The sequence below is a fragment of the Trachurus trachurus genome, assembly GCF_905171665.1.
Source record: "Trachurus trachurus genome assembly, chromosome: 12".
Taxonomy (NCBI): Eukaryota; Metazoa; Chordata; class Actinopteri; order Carangiformes; family Carangidae; genus Trachurus; species Trachurus trachurus.
In genome coordinates, this window is record NC_139908.1 from 1137501 (window position 1) to 1157166 (window position 19666).

The 19666-nt window shown below is 39.6% G+C and overlaps 2 protein-coding genes across 2 annotated transcripts in view; one reads left to right on the forward strand and one right to left on the reverse strand.

Moving 5' to 3' along the window:
• The window catches only part of polm (polymerase (DNA directed), mu), a gene marked incomplete at its 5' end in the record, with an annotated part of 23077 nt that extends 21388 nt beyond the window's left edge, over positions 1-1689 (reverse strand). The window contains 2 exons of the mRNA XM_083983901.1: positions 480-690; positions 1505-1689. Of these exons, the coding sequence (XP_083840027.1) occupies positions 480-690; positions 1505-1689 (396 nt within the window). The remainder of the gene's footprint in view (positions 1-479; positions 691-1504) is intronic.
• Positions 1-14905, forward strand: part of sec14l7 (SEC14-like lipid binding 7) — a 251691-nt gene extending 236786 nt beyond the window's left edge. Inside the window, exon 13 of the transcript XR_014595802.1 lies at positions 14752-14905. The gene's annotated coding sequence lies outside the window, so the exon portion shown is untranslated. The remainder of the gene's footprint in view (positions 1-14751) is intronic.
• Positions 14906-19666: the final 4761 nt, after the last annotated feature.

A 19666-nucleotide genomic window follows, 5' to 3' on the forward strand; every position in this document is an offset into this window, starting at 1 on the left:
CACCAGAAATAAAGACACAACATCTTACATAAACATGAAAACAGATATAATAATCTAAAAGGCATATAACATGGGTAAAATAATAGCTGTGCAATAAAATAAGATAAAAAATCTAATCAAATCAAGTCAATCAGGCCAACGTCATACTAGGGAACAATCAATCAGAGCTGAAATAACTCAATTTAATTTTCTCAAAGTTTAATAAATTTAATTGATTGAACTGAATTCAATTGAATAAACTGCAGTTTGTTGTTGCACATGAATAAAAATCACTGTGAATGAGCCAGAGGACGATTTTTTTTTCTTCAAATCTTTCTACAAGAACAAGAGTTAAAATCACACAGGAAGATAAAAGGAGATTAATGATGTTAAAACTTTAAAACAAAATAAGCAACACACGAGTTACGCGCACAGAAACAAAACAAAAAGAATATGAATGTGAATAGAATCTGGTGAATAGACTGAGCTCAGCCTCTCACCTGCAGCAGCCGGTGTCTCTGCAGCACCGGGACCGGCCGGCCGTCCCTCAGACTCTCCGTCAACCAGCTGACGTCCAGCAGCTGGACCGGGCTCGGGGTCGGGACCGGGGTCTGGACCAGGACCGGGCCGTGACCTCTGACCTCGGACTGCAGCCACGCCATGACATCATCACCAGAGTTGTTCTCAGACACCAGGTGTGTGACGCGTTCACTGGGAAGAGACAACGACCGTTTCACCTCAGCTGAGACTTCAACTCACAACCTCTGACACCAACAACGTCGTTAATGTCAAATATACTGTATATAAACTGCATCTAGAACAGCAGAGAAATGTTGGTGATTTGTTTTTAAGTGTTTTGCTTCATAAGAGAAAATCTGATGTTTAAAAATGCCGTTCTTACATTGACTGCAGTTTTTCTCATGAGAACAGAATTCAAAATGCTCTAAAAAATTCAGTTTTTGAGATAAAATTCTATTATCACCACGCTATGAGATAATAACACAACGTTACCACACAGAGTTGTTTTAGAGGGAAACGCAGAGACTGATGATGAAAAACTGTCCCTGAAGGCAACGTGCATCAGTGGTTTTACATGAATTTGCCTCTAAAACAACTCTGTGTGGTAACGTTGTGTTATTATCTCATAGTGTGGTGAATGTGCAGCTCACAACTTGTCCACCAGAGCGTTGTGGAGTTGTTGGATTGTGTATTTGATGAGTTTGATGATGAGGGAAACCAAAGAAATCCCATAATGAGCCTCCGTAGCGTAGCTCTGAGCAGCTCACGGCTCTGCTCTGCCGTTCTAAAAACAGCTTGCACCGACAATTAAAGGTAACGAACCTACTGCTATGACTATAGGGATTATGGCAATGGGCCAGTTTGACTAAATGTTGAACTATCCCTTTAAACATAGAAAAGTTTCTACAGTATTGTGGCGACATTGTGCGGTTGGTTTTGGTTTAAAGCTTCAGAGTTTTCATCCATAGACATAGAGTACATAAAGTACCTATAAAGATGTTTTTACCTGAACTCGTCCTCTACCCAGAATCCTTTGCTGCGGCTCAGGTGCGACAGGAAGTTCCTCCGGCTGCGGCCCATCTTCCTCTCCAGCAGAAACAACACGAAGCCTGGGAACTGGTTCTGGTCCTGGTCCTGGTTCTGGTTCTGGTCTCGACCGGAGGAAACTTTCCTCCTCTTCAGTGGAACCATGTTGCAGCTGCTGCACGATGTCACTCTACAGAGATGGACAGAGTAGGGGAGAGTGGGGTAAGTTGAGCCACTTTTTGTATTCAGGATCACTACATCAAGACAATTATAGTTTTGTTGCTAACTAACACATCTGCATATATTTCAGGATGTTTTGCATCCCTACAAATTAACAGAATGAGTGTAAATATAACTGTTTTTAAAATATAGCATGTTCAAAAAAAGTGGTCTTGTGATTCCCAGAGGAGTGGGGTAAATTGATCAACCCCCCCTTCTTTCCTTCCATCCATCTCCTACCTCCCCCTTTACTTAAAGGGATAGTTCAACATTTTGGCAAATTGGCCCATTGCCATAATCCCTATAGTCGTAGCAGTAGGTTCGTTAACTTTATTTGTCGGTGCAAGCTATTTTTAGAATGGAGGAGCAGAGCCGTGAGCTGCTCAGAGCTACGCTACGGAGGCTCATTATGGGATTTCTTGGTTTCCCTCATCAAACTCATCAAATACAAAATCCCAAAACTCCAAAACGCTTTCGTGGACAAGTTGTGACCTGCACAATCACCACGCTATGAGATAATAATGGAACGTTACGAAACAGAGCTGTTTTCGAGGTAAATACAGAGTCTGCTTGCTGAAAAACTGTCCCTGAACGCAACGTGCATCAGCGGTTTTGCATGAATTTCCCTCTAAAACAACTCCGTCTCATAACGTTGTGTTATTATCTCATAGCGTGGTGAATGTGCAGCTCACAACTTGTCCACCAGAGCGTTTTGGAGTTGTTGGATTGTGTATTTGATGAGTTTGATGAGGGAAACCAAGAAATTCCCTTAGCCTCCATAGCGTAGCCCTGAGCAGCCTGCCGCTCCGCTCCGCTCCACCGTTCTAAAAATAGCTTACACCGACAATTAAAGGTAACGAACCTACTGCTATGACCACGATTGTGGCAATGGGCCAATTTGCCAAAATGTTGAACTATCCCTTTAATATTCCATCTGTCCAGGTTACAGGTGAACACAAACTGCAGGGACTTCCTGCTGAGCCACCAACTCACTGAGATTTGGGGAGTTTTGCGATTACGTGGCATCTTGGGAAGAATCCCAGAGATTTTTCTTTGAAAGTAAAGTTTGGCCTCACTATAAACAACTTTTCCTGTTTATAGGAACATACTTACTGTAATCACAAACATACAGAATCTTGATTTAATCATTTGGACACATACAGCCAAAATATATTCATTAAGTGTATAGGATAGGTGGCTCAACTTACCCCACAGCTACCTTAGCTTGGGTTTATTGCTCTCACAGCTAAAATGGTGCAGTTTCATGCTAAGTTTACTACCTCATATTGTAGCTCATAGATACCACAACCCATGTATAGAACACATTTACAATCATCTCTTTTAGTCTAAACACAATTCTCATGAAACTTAAGATCGACTAAATTCACTCTCGAGAGTGAAAAATGATTTTTTGGTCATAAATGTTAAACCACTTTACTCACGTGGTTCTAATCTTCACAGACTCCATGAAATGATGCCTGCCTCCCAAATATTTGGTCACATGCTAACTTTTCCCTATAGTTTCCTAGAAACAAGGGGTGGGTCAACTTACCCACTGGCTCATCTTACCCCACTCTCCCCTACTTTAAGTCAAAGTCAGAGTCAGAGTAAATGTCTTATTCTCCACATCAATGAATGACTCTAATAGTTTGTAAATGAATGTAAGGAGCTTTTAACTCTTGTTAGTGAGAATGAACTCTTTGCTGCTCAGCTGCACTGATGTGCTGCTTTTAGGGGTTAGGGTTTCCTTCTCTGACAAACACAGCTTGTGTCCAATAGGATTTTAGACAAAGACCTGAAAGTAACCAGTACTTTTCAGCCGTACTACTAATTCACTCCAGTAAAAGTACTAATATTTGTCTGGGAAATGTATTCAAGTAGTAATAAGTACCAAAGAAATCTAATACTCAAGTAAATTTACTCCGTTACTGTCCACCACTGACCCTACGTCACAGCCTCAGTGATGACGCTGCTCCGCTGTCATCAGACTGGAATCATCAATAATCAATAATCAATAATCAGAGGTTCGGTCAGAGTTCAGTCAGTCGGACCTGTTCTGTTCTTCTTCCTCTGAGCTGTAGAAACTGTAGAAACTATAAAAGCTGTAAAAAGTGTAAAAGCTGTAGAAGCTCGTGCAGAGACGAGGAAGCGGCACCGGAAGCAGCTGCACGTGCCTCCGCTGCACCGCGAGCACGTGACCAAAATAAGTCCGACTGGAAACAGAAAAGACTGAGCCCGGTATGGAAGCCTGCTGGTGTCAAAATGAAATAAAATAAAATAAAATAAAATAAAATAAAATAAAGTAAAGTGAAGTTAGATAAAATCAAAGTCACAACAACAGAAATCCAAAAACGTAAAAGTTGACAAAGATCTTTGACTGGTGATTCCAATAAAACCAAACTACAGATATTCTCAAATATAAACACAGAAATCTCAGCAGCAATAAATAAGGAAATATAAAATAAATTTGCATATTTATATTAATAATAATAAAGTTTATTTATATAGCACATTACAACATCAGAAAGATGATCAAAGTGCTTTACAGAAAAAATTACATTACAAGTGACAAGGAGTAAATGTGTGAAAAAAAGAAGAAATGGACTCGCCACACTGTCTGCTCCCAAGAGAATACAAAAATATAATTTATTAGAGGACTAGCTACATTAACAACGGGACAGAGACAACGTTTCAGGCATTCAGCTCTTCATCCTTCCTGGTAAAGTGTCAAGTTTGGATAGATTTCTCAAATTAACAGACCAGAATATGTGTGATTTTAAATGTGATGGACAGCAGAAACACACACAACTACAAGTTCCTTCCATTTTTTCTCATTTTCTCCAAATTTTCTCTCTTTTCCTTCATTTTTCTTCTTGTGGAGTTGGAGTTGTGAAGACTTTTGTGATGAAACGTTTTTGTTACATTAAATCTGTAGTTATGGAGGAAGAGAGTCACAGATGTTGCGACTTTTACATTCATAAACTGATGGAATGAGTGAGTTCATTATCATCACAAAGGAAAAGTGAAGATAAGCTTGAGTTAGATACTCAACATTGTTGACACTGAGCCTGTTGCTGTGATTTAAAAACAGTCAACCAGGTTTTTGTTCATAAGAGAAACGGTTACACACACAGTTCAAATCCAGTCAAGAACAGAAAAAAGAAAGTCTTTTGATAACTGAAATATTAAGTACTGTCAAGAAAACTATTTTGCTGGTGGAAACTTAAATTTTATCAGTGTTTGATAAATGTTCTATAAATCAAGTGGATCATCTTCGGGTGAGAACTTGGATCATGTTCAAGGTTTCAGTTTCTCTTTTACATGATATGGATGTGATATGGACTTATGCAGCAAACAAGCTGAGACAGAGTTAAGTTGCTCGCCCACAGGTGCCATGAGCATGCATACAGTGGAAACCAACTGATTCTTATCAGTCCAGTTGAGCTCCGTCTGTCAGAGCAACATGGAGAAGCTCCTGGTTCTGCTGCTCCTCTGCTGCGTAGCAACCGCAGGTAACATTATTACATTTATTTATATATATTTCAATTTGAATTGTTGGCAAGACCATATAAAGCAGTGTTTTTCAACCTTGGGGTCGGGACCCCACGTGGGGTCGCCTGGAATTCAAATGGGGTCGCCTTGAATGTCTAGTAATTGATAAAAAAAAATTACTGATAAAAATATTTTAAAAACTAATTATTATACTTTTTAAAATTATGATTAAAAACACCACACACAATCCTAAACAACTGTATTTATACTTCCACTTTCTTGAATTTAAATCGAGTTCAAATAAAAAGCAGCATATAGAAATCTGAGCTGGTGCATCTTAAAGGTACATTGTGTAGGAATTCCTCCCATCTAGCGTTGTGGTTGTATATCTCAAGCAACTTAGTCGTATTTTTCATGCTGCATTCACGTGAAATTGGGCAGACGGCAGACGGACGACAGCCGCTGCAAGTAACGGCATAAACAATATGTTGTCATGGCGATGTGGTATTGTTTTTACCGTCTTTCTCTGGACTTCTGTGACTAAAATGACATCTGGTTTGTTAGCGACGGCCGTCTGCCCGACTGCAGGTGAATGCAGCATCAGTGTAACGCTCCATTCCTCCTCACTGCGTTACCGCGGTAACTTTTCACAGAAGGCAGAGGTCTATCACTGAATTTTCAACCGATTTTCAAGCTGTTTGTTTGAATAGAAATACTACAACTCAGGTACATAACTCACCTTAGCAGTTAGGGTTAATGTCAGTGCCATGAAACTGATTTAATATGGCCTAGCACAGTTATATAGGGAGCCTACAGTGGTTTATACTCACTCGCCGGCCTCATCACCATGGCAACCACAAAATCACAGCTGGGGGAAACAGCTGATAAGCCTAATAGCCTACACATACAGGCAACAAAATAACAAACTATTAATATATTAACTAGCGGTATGTGCACTAAATGTAACACATATCCACCCTATGATACGTTACCTTAGTTTAATTTATGTCAGTTAACTTATCTACATCAAATTCAACAAGTTCATAACAGTTATAAAACAACTTATTACTGGAGAAAAGTTATTCCATGTCTCTTCGTTTTGGCGTTTCTTTCATGGGAACATCCGTACGTGGCACAAAAGTTTGGCATTTTGCCAGATTCACAGCTGTCAAACCCTCTGACTGTTGACTGCTGCTCAGGAGGAAGATGGCGGCCGTGAGACATTCCAAACAAGCCTGAATGCGGCATCTACGTATATCTATGGATATGAATGATATGAACGGCTAATTCGGAGCTGAAAGGAACACTTCACTTTGTTGATTAAAGGTGTACAGAAAAGAAAATTGAATTTAAGCCCACTCTGGGTCCTAACATTAGTGTAATAACTCATCTATCAGACGTTGGAGGCCAAACTTTGTGCAAAATTCTATTTTTGAGTAAATTCGGGATGAAAGTCTGTATTTTTTTTTTCGCATTGGATAATGCAGGCGCATGGATTATACGTCAGCCTGTACACGATTCACCAGCCACTGATATTGGATCCGTAATCCGTCATTCAAATGTCTTAGACACACACACACACACGGAGCTCGGTCTCGCCCCAAGCTTTGAATATCCCGCCCGCTCGATAACGACCAATCAAATTCGTTTTCCTCACTCGGGTAAACTCGTGTTGCAGCTCGTGACAACTCGGCGCGACAAACAGGACAAACGGCCATTTCTGTACACCTTTAATGAAAAACAGACTGAAGAACCAAATAATCAATTTTCCTGAAGAGAGAACAGGAGAAGTTACACAATGTCCCTTTAATTGACGGAGTCGCTAGAAGTTTGTGTCACGAGCCAGAAAAGGTTGGGAACCACTGATACAAGGAGATCTTTCTAAGCCCAAGACACTGTCTGCGTTCACTAATTTTACAGTGTTTCAACTGTGTCACACTGGAAGAGAAATACAGGACCTAAATGTAGACAGAAACACAGTAGTACAGTAGATGCATAGTAATATATTAGAAAATACAAACAAAAGAAAAAACTGGTATAAAACCTTAAAAAGGTGTCCAGCAGTCCAACAAAAGGTCATGGGGGGAAAATCCCAGAAGGCGGGCGGTGCGTGGCAAATGTTTTCATTCATCAAGAACGAAAGTCAGAGGTTGGAAGACGATCAGATACCGTCGTAGTTCGTGTGCAAACTTGATTGCATGATATGCACAAACACATGTTGCTGATCTAAGGCCCACAGAGGATGGCTTCTTTCAAATGGGAAAAATAGTGCACAATCTGTTTTAAGTATAGCGACATAATTGGATTGACATAATCTAAATACTAATTTGGTATTACTGCTAAGATCATTTTCTATTCATTTATATATTTACCTTTACAAGCTGGACATCAACCATTTTGTTGATGCTAAGATCCATCATTGAGTATGAGCCATACTTATAGTCAACTACAGGACTGTCAGCTGTCATATCCCCACCAAGACAAACAGATTCCCTCTGTCTCATTCAGTAAGCAGGTTGGTCTGGTGCAGGCGCCATTTGTTCAGCAGGGAGGGCATAATGTTATCATGCACATGATATAATCTGTGTGTTTCACAATCATTCAGCGCCTGCAATGTAAAATCAGAAGGTACCTCTGTGACAGTGTGTGCAACATCCCACCACAGAACATGGGAAGCACTGGCCCTGGAAACAATAAATGTGAGATTATAGCTGCTGCGCAGCGATGGGTCGGGTCCGGGCTACTTTTGGGCAAATTTAGGCAATTCTGAGCAACAAACAGGAGAATAGGAAGACAAGACAGTTGACCTTTATAATGTTCAATTAGCATCAGTTGAGGATTGAACCCACAACCTCGGGAACCAAAGACCATTGTCTATCGCACTGAGCTAATTGACAAGTGGCAGTGCAACAGTGGCTTCACAAATTGAGTAAGCCATTCACTGTCGTGTAGGCAGATTTGAAACCACAGTAAAAAGAAAAATCAGTTTTTGAGGTAAAATAATGATATGTATTTGTCAAACATCTACTATGAGTCTAAGATGTTAGGAGCCTTCGCACATGGTCCAGTCCAAGCTATTTGGATTTTTAAATTTAGAGGCTTGCTGTGATGCCACCATTAGGACAATTGTCTTGTGTTTCGTGTTGAGGACAACTGACATTTTGATCTGTCATCATCATCATCACCCTGGCTGGGTCTCGAACTCACAACCTCTGACACCAAGAACCAGCTCCTAACTCACTGAGCTAATTGGCTGGTAGTGAGACCTGCTGTGTAGCTTCATTTATCCACTCAGGTGAGCCAGTGCCCGGGCAGCTGTTGTGATGAAATGGTCAAAATTTCAGAAATTCAGTCATCTAAACAAAAATCTGATAATACATAAATTGCATCTTGACAGCATGGAAATGTTGGTGATTTGTTTTTAATGATAAGTGTTTTGCTTCATAAGAGAAAATCTGATGTTTATAAATTCCAGTCTCACATTGACTGCAGTTGTTCCCATGAGAGCAGAATTCAAAATGTTCTCAAAAATTCAGTTGTTGAGATAAAATTCTGATATTTGCTAAACTTCATCAACCATGACTCCAGAATATTGTCAATTTTTTTCAGGAAGATTGAAAATGTATTTATCAAGAATTTGATGGTATATGTTTACAGTAGTGTTTACAGTCAAACGTTTTCATGCACTGTAGGCTCAATTTTTGCTTAATCAAAAATCCGAGAAACAAGTTTTGTGGAGGACGGTCTGGAGATGCTCTGTAGCAAGTTTGGTGACAATTGAGCAAAAATTGTGGGAGGAGATACATTTTAAAAGTTTTACAGTTATTGAAAAAAACAGAGTGATGGACTTCATAATTTGTAATGAGTTTAAGTGGACAAAAGTTTCAGCAGTATTGAGGCTACATTGTGGTGAAGTTTCAAAACTGTAGCATCTACCGTTGGTTTGGTAGGAATTTTTAAAGTTTTTAAATTTAAACGCTTATTGTGCCCCCCCTAGGAGGGGGGGGGCACATGTCCTTGGAGTTGAGTGAATCTGGCATGGGGTTGGACGTTTCTGCAGAGTTTGGTGAGTTTTCGCCCATGGGAAGTATGACTTCCTTGGAAGAAGAAGAAAGAAAGAAAGAAGAAGATTATAGCTGCTGCGCAGCAATGGGTCGGGTCCGGGCTACTTTTGGCAAATTCTGAGCAACAAACAGGAGAATAGGGAGACAGGACGGTTGACCTTATAATGTTCAATTTGCATCAGTTGAGGATTGAACCCACAACCTCGGAAACCAAAGACCATTGTCTATCGCACTGAGCTAATTGACAAGTGGCAGATCAACAGTGGCTTCACAAATTGAGTAAGCCATTCACTGTCGTGTAGGCAGATTTGAAACCACAGTAAAAAGAAAAATCAGTTTTTGAGGTAAAATAATGATATTTGTCAAACATCTACTATGAGTCTAAGATGTTAGGAGCCTTCGCGCATGGACCAGTCCAAGCTATTTGTTTTTGTTTTTAATTTAGAGGCTTGCTGTGATGCCACCATTAGGACAATTGTCTTGTGTTTCATATTGAGGTCAACTGACATTTTGATCTGTCATCATCACCATCACCCTTGCTGGGTCTCGAACTCACAACCTCTGACACCAAGAACCAGCTCCTAACTCGCTGAGCTAATTGGCTGGTAGTGAGACCTGCTGTGTAGCTTCATTTATCCACTCAGGGAGTCAGTGCCCAGGCAGCTGTTGTCAAGGCAGATTTCAGAAAGTCAGAAATTCTATTATCTAAACAAAAATCTGTTAATATATAAATTGCATTTAGACAGCAAAACAGCTTAAGGGCATGTGACATTTTGATCCGTCATCATCATCATCATCACCCTTGCTGGGTCTCGAACTCACAACCTCTGACACCAAGAACCAGCTCTTAACTCGCTGAGCTAATTGGCTGGTAGTGAGACCTGCTGTGTAGCTTCATTTATCCACTCAGGTGAGTCAGTGCCCGGGCAGCTGTTGTGATGAAATGGTCAAAATGTCAATAATTCAGTCATCTAAACAAAAATCTGTTAATACATAAATTGCATCTTGACAGCATGGAAATGTTGGTGATTTGTGTTTAATGATAAGTGTTTTGCTTCATAAGAGAAAATCTGATGTTTATAAATTCCACTCTCACATTGACTGCAGTTGTTCCCATGAGAGCAGAATTCAAAATGTTCTAGAAAATTCAGTTTTTGAGTTAAAATTCTGATATTTGCCAAACTTCATCAACCATGACTCCAGAATATTGTCATTTTTTTTCAGGAAGATTGAAAATGTATTTATCAAGAATTTGATGGTATATGTTTACAGTACTGTTTGCAGTCAAACGTTTTCATGCACTGTAGGCTCAATTTTTGCTTAATCAAAAATCCGAGAAACAAGTTTTGTGGAGGACGGTCTGGAGATGCTCTGTAGCAAGTTTGGTGTCAATTGAGCAAAAATTGTGGGAGGAGATACATTTTAAAAGTTTTACAGTTATTGAAAAAAACAGAGTGATGGACTTCATAATTTGTAATAAGTTTAAGTGGACAAAAGTTTCAGCAGTATTGAGGCTACATAGTGGTGAAGTTTCAACACTGTAGCATGTACCGTTGGTTTGGTAGGAATTTTTAAAGTTTTTAAATTTAAACGCTTATTGTGCCCCCCCTAGGAGGGGGGGGCACATGTCCTTGGAGTTGAGTGAATCTGGCATGGGACTGAACCTTTGTGCAAAGTTTGGTGAGTTTTCGCCCATGGGAAGTATGACTTCCTTGGAAGAAGAAAGAAAGAAAGAAAGAAAGAAAGAAAGAAGAAGAAGAAGAATTCCTAGGAATACAATAGTGTCCTGTCAGCTGCGCTGCCCGGACCCTAAAGAAGAATTCCTAGGAATACAATAGGTTCCCGGCAGCTTAGCTGCCCGGACCCTAATGAGAAAAGTGTTGTGAGGGTGTGTAGAAAACAGTTTAAGGTTCAGATCCAGAATGCTGCCTGGAAGAGGTTGACTCTTTCCATTCTCTAGTGTAGAGACAACTCAGTCACGTCTGGGTCACAGAAAGAAATGTCCCCTTTAAAAAGCTGCAACTTTGCAGACTAACAGGTAGGGCAAATACTTCACCATGTCCTGCAGTGTTTCGTTTTGTGCTCTGTTGAAAAAGAAAAACTGGTAACAAAAATTACATTGAAAAGTTTTTTTTTTCAAATTTCTCACATTCAGTTTGGTTGAAACAAAGGATTGGTCAGATACGCCTGGGTGATAGGTGGGGTCATTGGGGACTGGAATGTATTTCAGGTTCCTAAAAAGACTGAAACTCCAAGAGAGGACCTTTGTTTGTGGGCTATCAGGTGGGACAGTTTTTCCATAAGTGGAGTTGAAGAACCAGCAGGAAGAAGCTGGAATTTGGTTTTCCCCACAGCATCATTGTGGCCACTGTAGCTTGACAACCTGGGATACACATGCAAATAAGGATACTGACAACAGTTTTTGATTTTTACTTTATGTTTTTAGTTTTATGACCCCCCCCCCCCCCCCCCCAAAAAAAAAAAAACCCCAGTTAAAATCTAAATTTCTGTGAAATAATAAAATACAATTTTAAAGTAAATGAAATGAGATGTCCTGTATACACCATATTCTACAAACTGAAAAAAAAAATAGATCCAAGTAAAAATCATGGAGTAACATGTTTTACTTTGCAAATGACAATGATGAAAAAATATACTCCCTCTAATATTGTGAAATTATGAGTCAGAATAATCACAATTAAACCATTGTTAAATTATCCAACTCTTAGGCAATCACTAGTTACAGTAGTAGTATTTAGAACCAAATGTACAATAACAAAGCCTTATAAATAAGGCCTATATACATTTTTTCTTGTCTCTTTTTTGAGTAATTCAAAAATTGAACAAATTCAACTTGAATCCTCTTTGTCTTACAGGCAAACACTCACTGAGGTTGGAGTTCTTCTCCTCCTCTGGACACATGAACACCCCTGACTACATGTTTTCAGAATACCTTGATGATGTTCAGGTGTCGTACTATGACAGCAGCATTAAAAGACGCGAGCCCAGACAGGACTGGGTGAGAAAATTAAAGGAGGATGATCAAGAGGAGTGGGAATCGTATTTTGGGGAACCTAAGGCATTGGAGAAGATGGCCAGAAATGTCACAGACAGTTTCAAGCAGCAGTCAAACCAAACTGAAGGTATGTTTCCTATGTTCATGCATGATTTATTGGTTTATTTCTCTTTTTTGTACTTTAATAGAACAGAATAAGAAGTAGTATAATTGTATTTCTGATAGTTATTGTTATCATCAATCATTTGTGATCAGAACCTGATTACTCAACTGCTGTGCAGACTGTAAAGGCCAGATGAGTTGCAGTGGAATTGCAAATCAGTGTGATGATGAATGACACTCTATCTCTTTGTCTCACTGTCTCTGTCTCAGGTTTTCACACCATCCAGGTGAATTGGGGCTGTGAGTTGGACAATGAGACTCAAGAGACTGATTTTTTCGCCAAATTGGGTTATAATGGAGACGACTTCCTCACATTCGACCCACAGAATCTGACGTGGATCGCTGCAGTCCCCCAGGCTGAAACCCTTACACAGGAGTTGGTTGAAAAATTAGACAGAGGGTGGTGGAATCCTGTCGACATCTGTGTTTACTTACTGAAGGAATATTTGGAATTTGCAGGTGGTTCTCTACATAGAACAGGTATATAATTAATTTAAAGGGACAATGAGGAGTTTTGTTAAAGTGAAGTGTTTCCTCACTACATTTATGAGCCTCCGCACCGTGAAATTCTTTGACCGGTGCAAGACAGACTCATGTTTTCATTCATCAAGAATTAAAGTCAGAGGTTGGAAGACGATCACATACCGTCGTAGTTCCCACCATAAACGGAGATTCGGCGGCGTTATTCTCATGACTCGCCACGAAACCGAAAGTAAAGAAACGCTGGTCGGCTCGCCCAGCATTTCCACCACCACTAATAATAACAAAATAACCATAGAGACAAAACCATAGATTTATCTAGAATGGACCATTAACAAGTGGTAACGGAGATTCATCCACATTGTAGGAGCCAATATTATGTTAAAGAAAGTTGAGAGTTTTACTGTAGATTACAGCGTGTTATATTGGTTTTGGTTGTGTTATACATTATTGCCTTTTATTGCATAGAGGTAAAATTTACCACAGCACCTGAAGTAGGCGCTGCTCATGCGTACTGCGTTAGGTGCTGCACATGCGCATTGTTTTGTTTTGAAGAACTTGTAAAAAGTACAAGACGTGGATTAGCAGAGTGGTAATAGGTACAGGGAAAAAAGGTTTTTTGACCGTCACTTTCAGATGTTACCGTTACGTTAAGATGTTGTGGACCGTTGTAAAAACCAAGAGAAGCTTGGAATGGTGTGTATTAATGGAAATACCTGGATTCTGCAACGAGAAATAACTTCATAGTTTAAGGGGAAGGAGTGTAGTATATTGATACTATAACTGCTTAGCTGATAGATGTTATACAGTTTGTGTTTAACCACCGCCATCTAGTGGTCATTTTGGTAATACAGAATTACCCGGATGTTTACTGGTCTACCAGCGCCTCACGGTGGTGAAAAGCTCAAAGTGCAGAGAGTGAGAATATTTGTCTTCTTTTTAGTCAAAATGTCATTTCTAATTTCAAAACTAATCTCATTCTACTTAAAATAAGACTCATCACATTAAAAGCAGCTTGTTTTTAGACACTTTTTACTTCTTTCAAGCTGATTTTCACTTGAAATAAGTAGAAAAATCTGACAGTGGAGCAAGTTTTTCTTTCTTATTACAAGCACAAAAAACTTGCTTTCGCTGGCAGATTTTTCTACTTATTTCAAGTGAAAATTTGTTTCATACAAGTGAAAATTATCTAAAAACAAGTTAATTTTTAGGTGATGAGTCTTATTTTAAGTGGAAAGAGATTAGTTTTGACTAGAAATGAGACATTTTGACAAGAAAAAGGACAAATATTCTTGGAAAGGTTTTGAGTTTTTGCAGTGCATTGACAATCTGCACAACTTCATCTTACTGTTTAAGTCATTTTTCTGTCAGAAAAGGTTTGAGGTTATAAGTGGACGAATGTGACACATGATGAACACACGAGTCTCTGCTCTGACCTGCTTCACCTGCACATTGTGTGATGATGGTTTTGTTTCATTGTGTTTTGTTGAACAGAGAAGTCCAGTGACACGACCATCGCTGAGACCAACACGGGTAAGAGGAAGAGTGACCAGCAGTTCCTGAATGTGATCTCATGTCTGTGGTTTGTTGGATATTTTAGTCTTTTTTCTACAGAAAAACTTTAGAATTCATCTTCAACAACAGGTGTGACCATAGAGACAGTGGTTTAAAAGCTGACCAGCTCATCTCTTGGTTAATAAACCTCATCAACTAAGTGCAGCATGTGGTGTTTAAGAGAAAAGCACAGCAAACTAAGGTTAAAAGTTGTGTCACGTTAGACGTTTAAAAGCTAAGTTTGACTCTCCAGAATTAACATTGTAGATATCAACAACGTCTTTCTGACTGGTCGTAATTACATTTTGAATAGTTGAATTTTTTATTCCAGATCTCTGTAATTCAGTTTTGCCTCTTGTCAAAAAGAACATTTCAGATCCACAACTACGTTCTTCCTAGGACAAATGACGTCACTGTAACATTCATGTGTATGGGGTTTGTCATTACAGATATCTACAGTCCAGTTGCAGATATCCACTATGTGAATTACAGATATCTGTAACTGAATTACCACTAGTACTAATTCCAGTTTGAGATATCTACTATTTGATTCTGACTAGTCATAATTCCAGTTCAAGATATATTTAATTCACCTCAATTAAAGATATCTACATGTCCCTGTTCAGATATCTGTAATTAAGTTTTGACTAGGAGAAATGACGTTGTAGATATCTGTAACTGGAATTATGACTAGTGGTAATTCAGTTACAGGTAATTCACATAGCGGATATCTGCAACTTTCCCACAGTCTGACGACACGACACAGCAGGGCAGCACTGTGCACAAACTAGAGATGGTTGACAATAACCTGCTGCCTCCACTAGGGGGCAGTAGATTAGCAGCTGAATGGAAACAGACCTGTTTATCTGTACTGTCTGGTCTTAATATGGGATGTTTTCTATTCCCCAGAGAAGCCCAGTAACACCACCGTCCCCATCATCTCTGCTCTGATTCCTCTCATCGCTGTCGTCTTCATCGCTGTCGCTGCATTCCTGGTGTATAAACACAAGAAAGGTGAGAGAGAAAGTAGACCGACCATCTGATTCAATGACTCTCGCTAAAGTTAGATTTTAGTGTTTGAGGTTACATTTTTTTATCCAGATTTTATAACTGAACGAGCTTCAGTTCCCTGTTCAAAAAATGAGTTGACTAAGTCTGAGTAAGTAGAGGAGAGGATCTTCTTCAGTGGTGATGAGCGATGATCAAATACATCCTGTCATTTCCAACTCATTTGTCTTTTCTCTTGTTTTCAGCCAAAGACCGTCCATCGCGTAAGTACAACTGATTTTATTCTGTTTCAAATGATCTTCATGGATTAATTATGATTTTTGAATCATCTTGTTGATTGTTGATTTCCTACATTTACTGTTTCTAAAGGTTCAGTGCTGGTTAAATGGACTTTTTCCACAGTTTGACACGAACGGTGTGTTTCTGATCTTACAGCTCCTGAAAACAGCTGTGAACTCTCTGAGCGTCTGAATCCAGAAACCTCACGGGCAAACGTTTGATCAGTGACCTCACATGGGATGGAATAAGTCAACACTTTGACATGTGTCACATTATCCAGCTAAAAGAGTCTCAGAGGCTGCAGCAGTTTGATTCATTTCTTTTAATCAGGATTTTATCATTCATCTGTGTTGATTGTACCTGACCGTTTTACAGTGACTCCATAAAATCACATGAAGACACTCAATACAGTGTTCAAATCTTTTTTTCTCGACATCTATTTTCATCTATGAAGACACAAATCTCAAAGAGAAACTTTAAAGCAGAACTATGCAAGTCGGCCGGAAATAGCTCGCTCCTTCATTGGTTTCTCTTTTTTTCCCTCTCCGGGGCTCCCCCACAGTTCTGGGAGAAAAAAAAAACTCGCCGCCACCACCTCCTCCACCCCCTCCCTACACGTGCTTGTGTTTACTGCTGAAGGTAGAGAGCGGTGTTTGCTAAGCCCTGCTAACACGGAGCTAACGCTAACGGAGCTAACGCTAACACGGAGCTAATGCTAACACGGCGCTAACGCTAACACGGAGCTAACGCTAACACGGAGCTAACGCTAATACGGCCACACACAGACAAAGACACAAAGACACAGACATACACACACACATGAATAAAGGTTCCAAAACGCGAAGGTGTGTGTGTGTGTGTCATGATGTATTACATTATCTTATAAAAGATCCATGGTGTGTGTGTGTCTGTTAGCATTAGCTCCGTGTTAACCACAAGCCGAACTTCTAAACATTTCATGTTTCCATGGTTTCCTCCGACTTTCCGAACTCAAACCAATCACGATTCATGACATGCATGACGTCATCTGCGTTCGTATCTCGTACTGCCGTAAGGCAGTTTCTCGCGATAGTTCTATCCATTGATGAGATCTGTGACACCGAGACGGACGACTGATCTTGCAAGTGCGGTTTTCAGCCAGTGGGGGGGGGGGCGCATTGGCCTAGACCCCATTCACCTCATAACAGGTCACTCTACCATCACAGTGTCTCTGAGCCACAATAATTACAGCCCAAATCCTGCATAGTTCTGCTTTAATATATAGAAACTTTGATTCATGATCAAACACAAAACAAATGTTTAGAGAAGAACGGCCACCGCACACTGATACGACTCTATGCTGATACAATTTATTGTGTGAACAACGCGTTTCGCAGTTGGAATGAAAGATCGTCTATATCTATTGGTTCTAATTGGTGGACGTCTAGAAAGGGAACCTGAAGGAAGAAGCTCAAATTGTTGGTGTAATGGGTGAGAGCTGTCAGACAGGATAGGTTGTGCTTTGTTGTCCTGCAGGGTTTCCTGGTCCCTGCTGATTATTTATTTTACTGCAGACATTGACCACCCTAGACAATACATTTTAGTTTTTTATATTAAGAGTATGAAACCAACAGATGAGAGAGAAGGTGAGCACAGACTCGATAAAGGAACGATAAAACATATTCAGCAGGGTCCTGTCGACCTGGAATTTTGCAAGTTTCCTGAGACAGAAGAGGCGCTGCTGGCTCTTCTTGTACACTGAATCCACATTACACTCAAAGGACAGTTTTTTAGTGGCACCTAAGTACTTATAAGAGTCTATAGTTCGATGTCCTGACCATTTCTTACAGAGTTTGGTGCTCTGTCATTATCATGTGCTTGTACTGTGATGTTGTTGTCATGTGGCTGTTGTGTGCTGCTACCATGTGTTTCCTGTGTTGTGTCTGTTTGTATGGTGATACAGTCTACAGTCTGCACTTCTGCCCTCAATGAATTTCCCTCTGGGACAATAAAGTATCTTATCTTATCTTATCTCATCTCACAGTCTGACGAGCAGCAGCAGCAGCAGCTCAGGTGTCCACGCTGCTCACTGAGTCCCTGAACGCCTCGTCATCCACATCAATGAGGTTAATGTGTGATTTTCTCTTCTCCTCATTAGAGTGTGAGTCACAACAGAGAAACTGGTACACACACTGCAAAAACTCTAAATCTTTCCAAGAATATTTGTCTTATTTCTTGTCAAAATGTCTCAATTTTAGTCAAAACTAATCTCTTTCCACTTTAAATAAGACTCATCACCTAAAATTTAACTTGTTTTTAGATCATTTTCACTTGTTTCAAACTAATTTTCACTTGAAATAAGTAGAAAAATCTGCCAGTGAAAGCAAGTTTTCTGTGTTTGTAATAAGAAAGAAAAACTTGCTCCACTGTCAGATTTTTCTACTTATTTCAAGTGAAAATCTGCTTGAAAGAAGTAAAAAGTATCTAAAAACAAGCTACTTTTTTATGTATAACTATGTATGTATATGTATCAATATACTTATTTTAGGTATAATGAGATTAGTTTTGACTAGAAATGAGACAAATATTCTTGGTGAGAGTTTGAGTTTTTGCAGTGGAGTCATTCTGAGTCATTGCTGTAAAACAGTGTAAGGGTGTGGGGGGGGTTCTGGTCTTTACTGGAAACTATCTCAGAAAGAAAGAAAGAAAATACCTAAAAACAGATGTAAACCCATTGAAAGCAGCTGTTTGGACAGTGGACATTAGTTTTTCATGGTGTTGTGACATTTTTAAGGCGGTATTGGGAGATTATCGATGCATCTGTGGATAAACCTCTTCACTCAGAAGTGAAATGTCAGACTGTGAGTGTGTTTCTGTTGAGAGGCAGCAGAGCAGAGCGAGGGAAGTGCTGCTCAGAGATCAGACTGATAACGTATCAACAGCAGCATCAGCAGCATCAGACCGATAAGGAGTCGAGTGTCGAGTGTCGAGGCCGGAGCTCCAACACGGTGAAGTCAACACAGTGTTCATGGATGAGTCTGTTTAATAAAGACACTAAAACATCCTCAAAATGTCTGTTTTTAACTTTAATATTCTGTCCTGATGATGATAAAGATGATGAAGATGATGTGATTGGTTCAGATGTGACTGAAGTCGTTTATACAAACTGTGTTTTCACTGTTTGTCCAGCAGAGAGCACCAACACCTTTATTTATCTGCTGTCAAATCTCCACAGGAGCTGAAGTTTAACAAAATATTGTGTTTTTTTTTCATGAATGACTTTCTATATACGACTGAATATTATTTAATACAATAGACTTATATTTTATATCAAATATTACAATAATCAAACTATTCTACAATAATAATACAAAAGATAAACATATGGTTCATCACATGATTCCATCTATATATGTTATGATATGATATGATATATAAGCCTGACTAAGCCATGATGTTATCATCGTCCAAATGTGTATTTATTATGTACGGTATGTATTTTATTATGTGTATAGAATGTGTTCTACCCCATGTGGTTTTGTATTTTATTCCATTGTTGCTCTTTTTAAAGGTCGCCTTGTACAATCTGGCAGTATGTGTTTTTATTTTACTAATGTTTATTAAAGCAGAAGTAAGCGCTCCGGTGGTTTTGGCTAATGCTGCGTTCCAGGCAGGCTTTTGAAATCGTAAATTACAGCTTCAAGTCACAACTTACGACTTTGTAGCGTTCCAGGCAACCCACTCGTGTTTCTCCGACCTGTTTTACCGGTGAAAGTCACTATAACGGCCACTCGTAACTTCTGACCCGTGAAGTCGTACCAGATCGAACTGGTACCACTTCACAGGTCGGAAAAACACGAGTTACGAGTTTCCTTGAACGCACCATAAC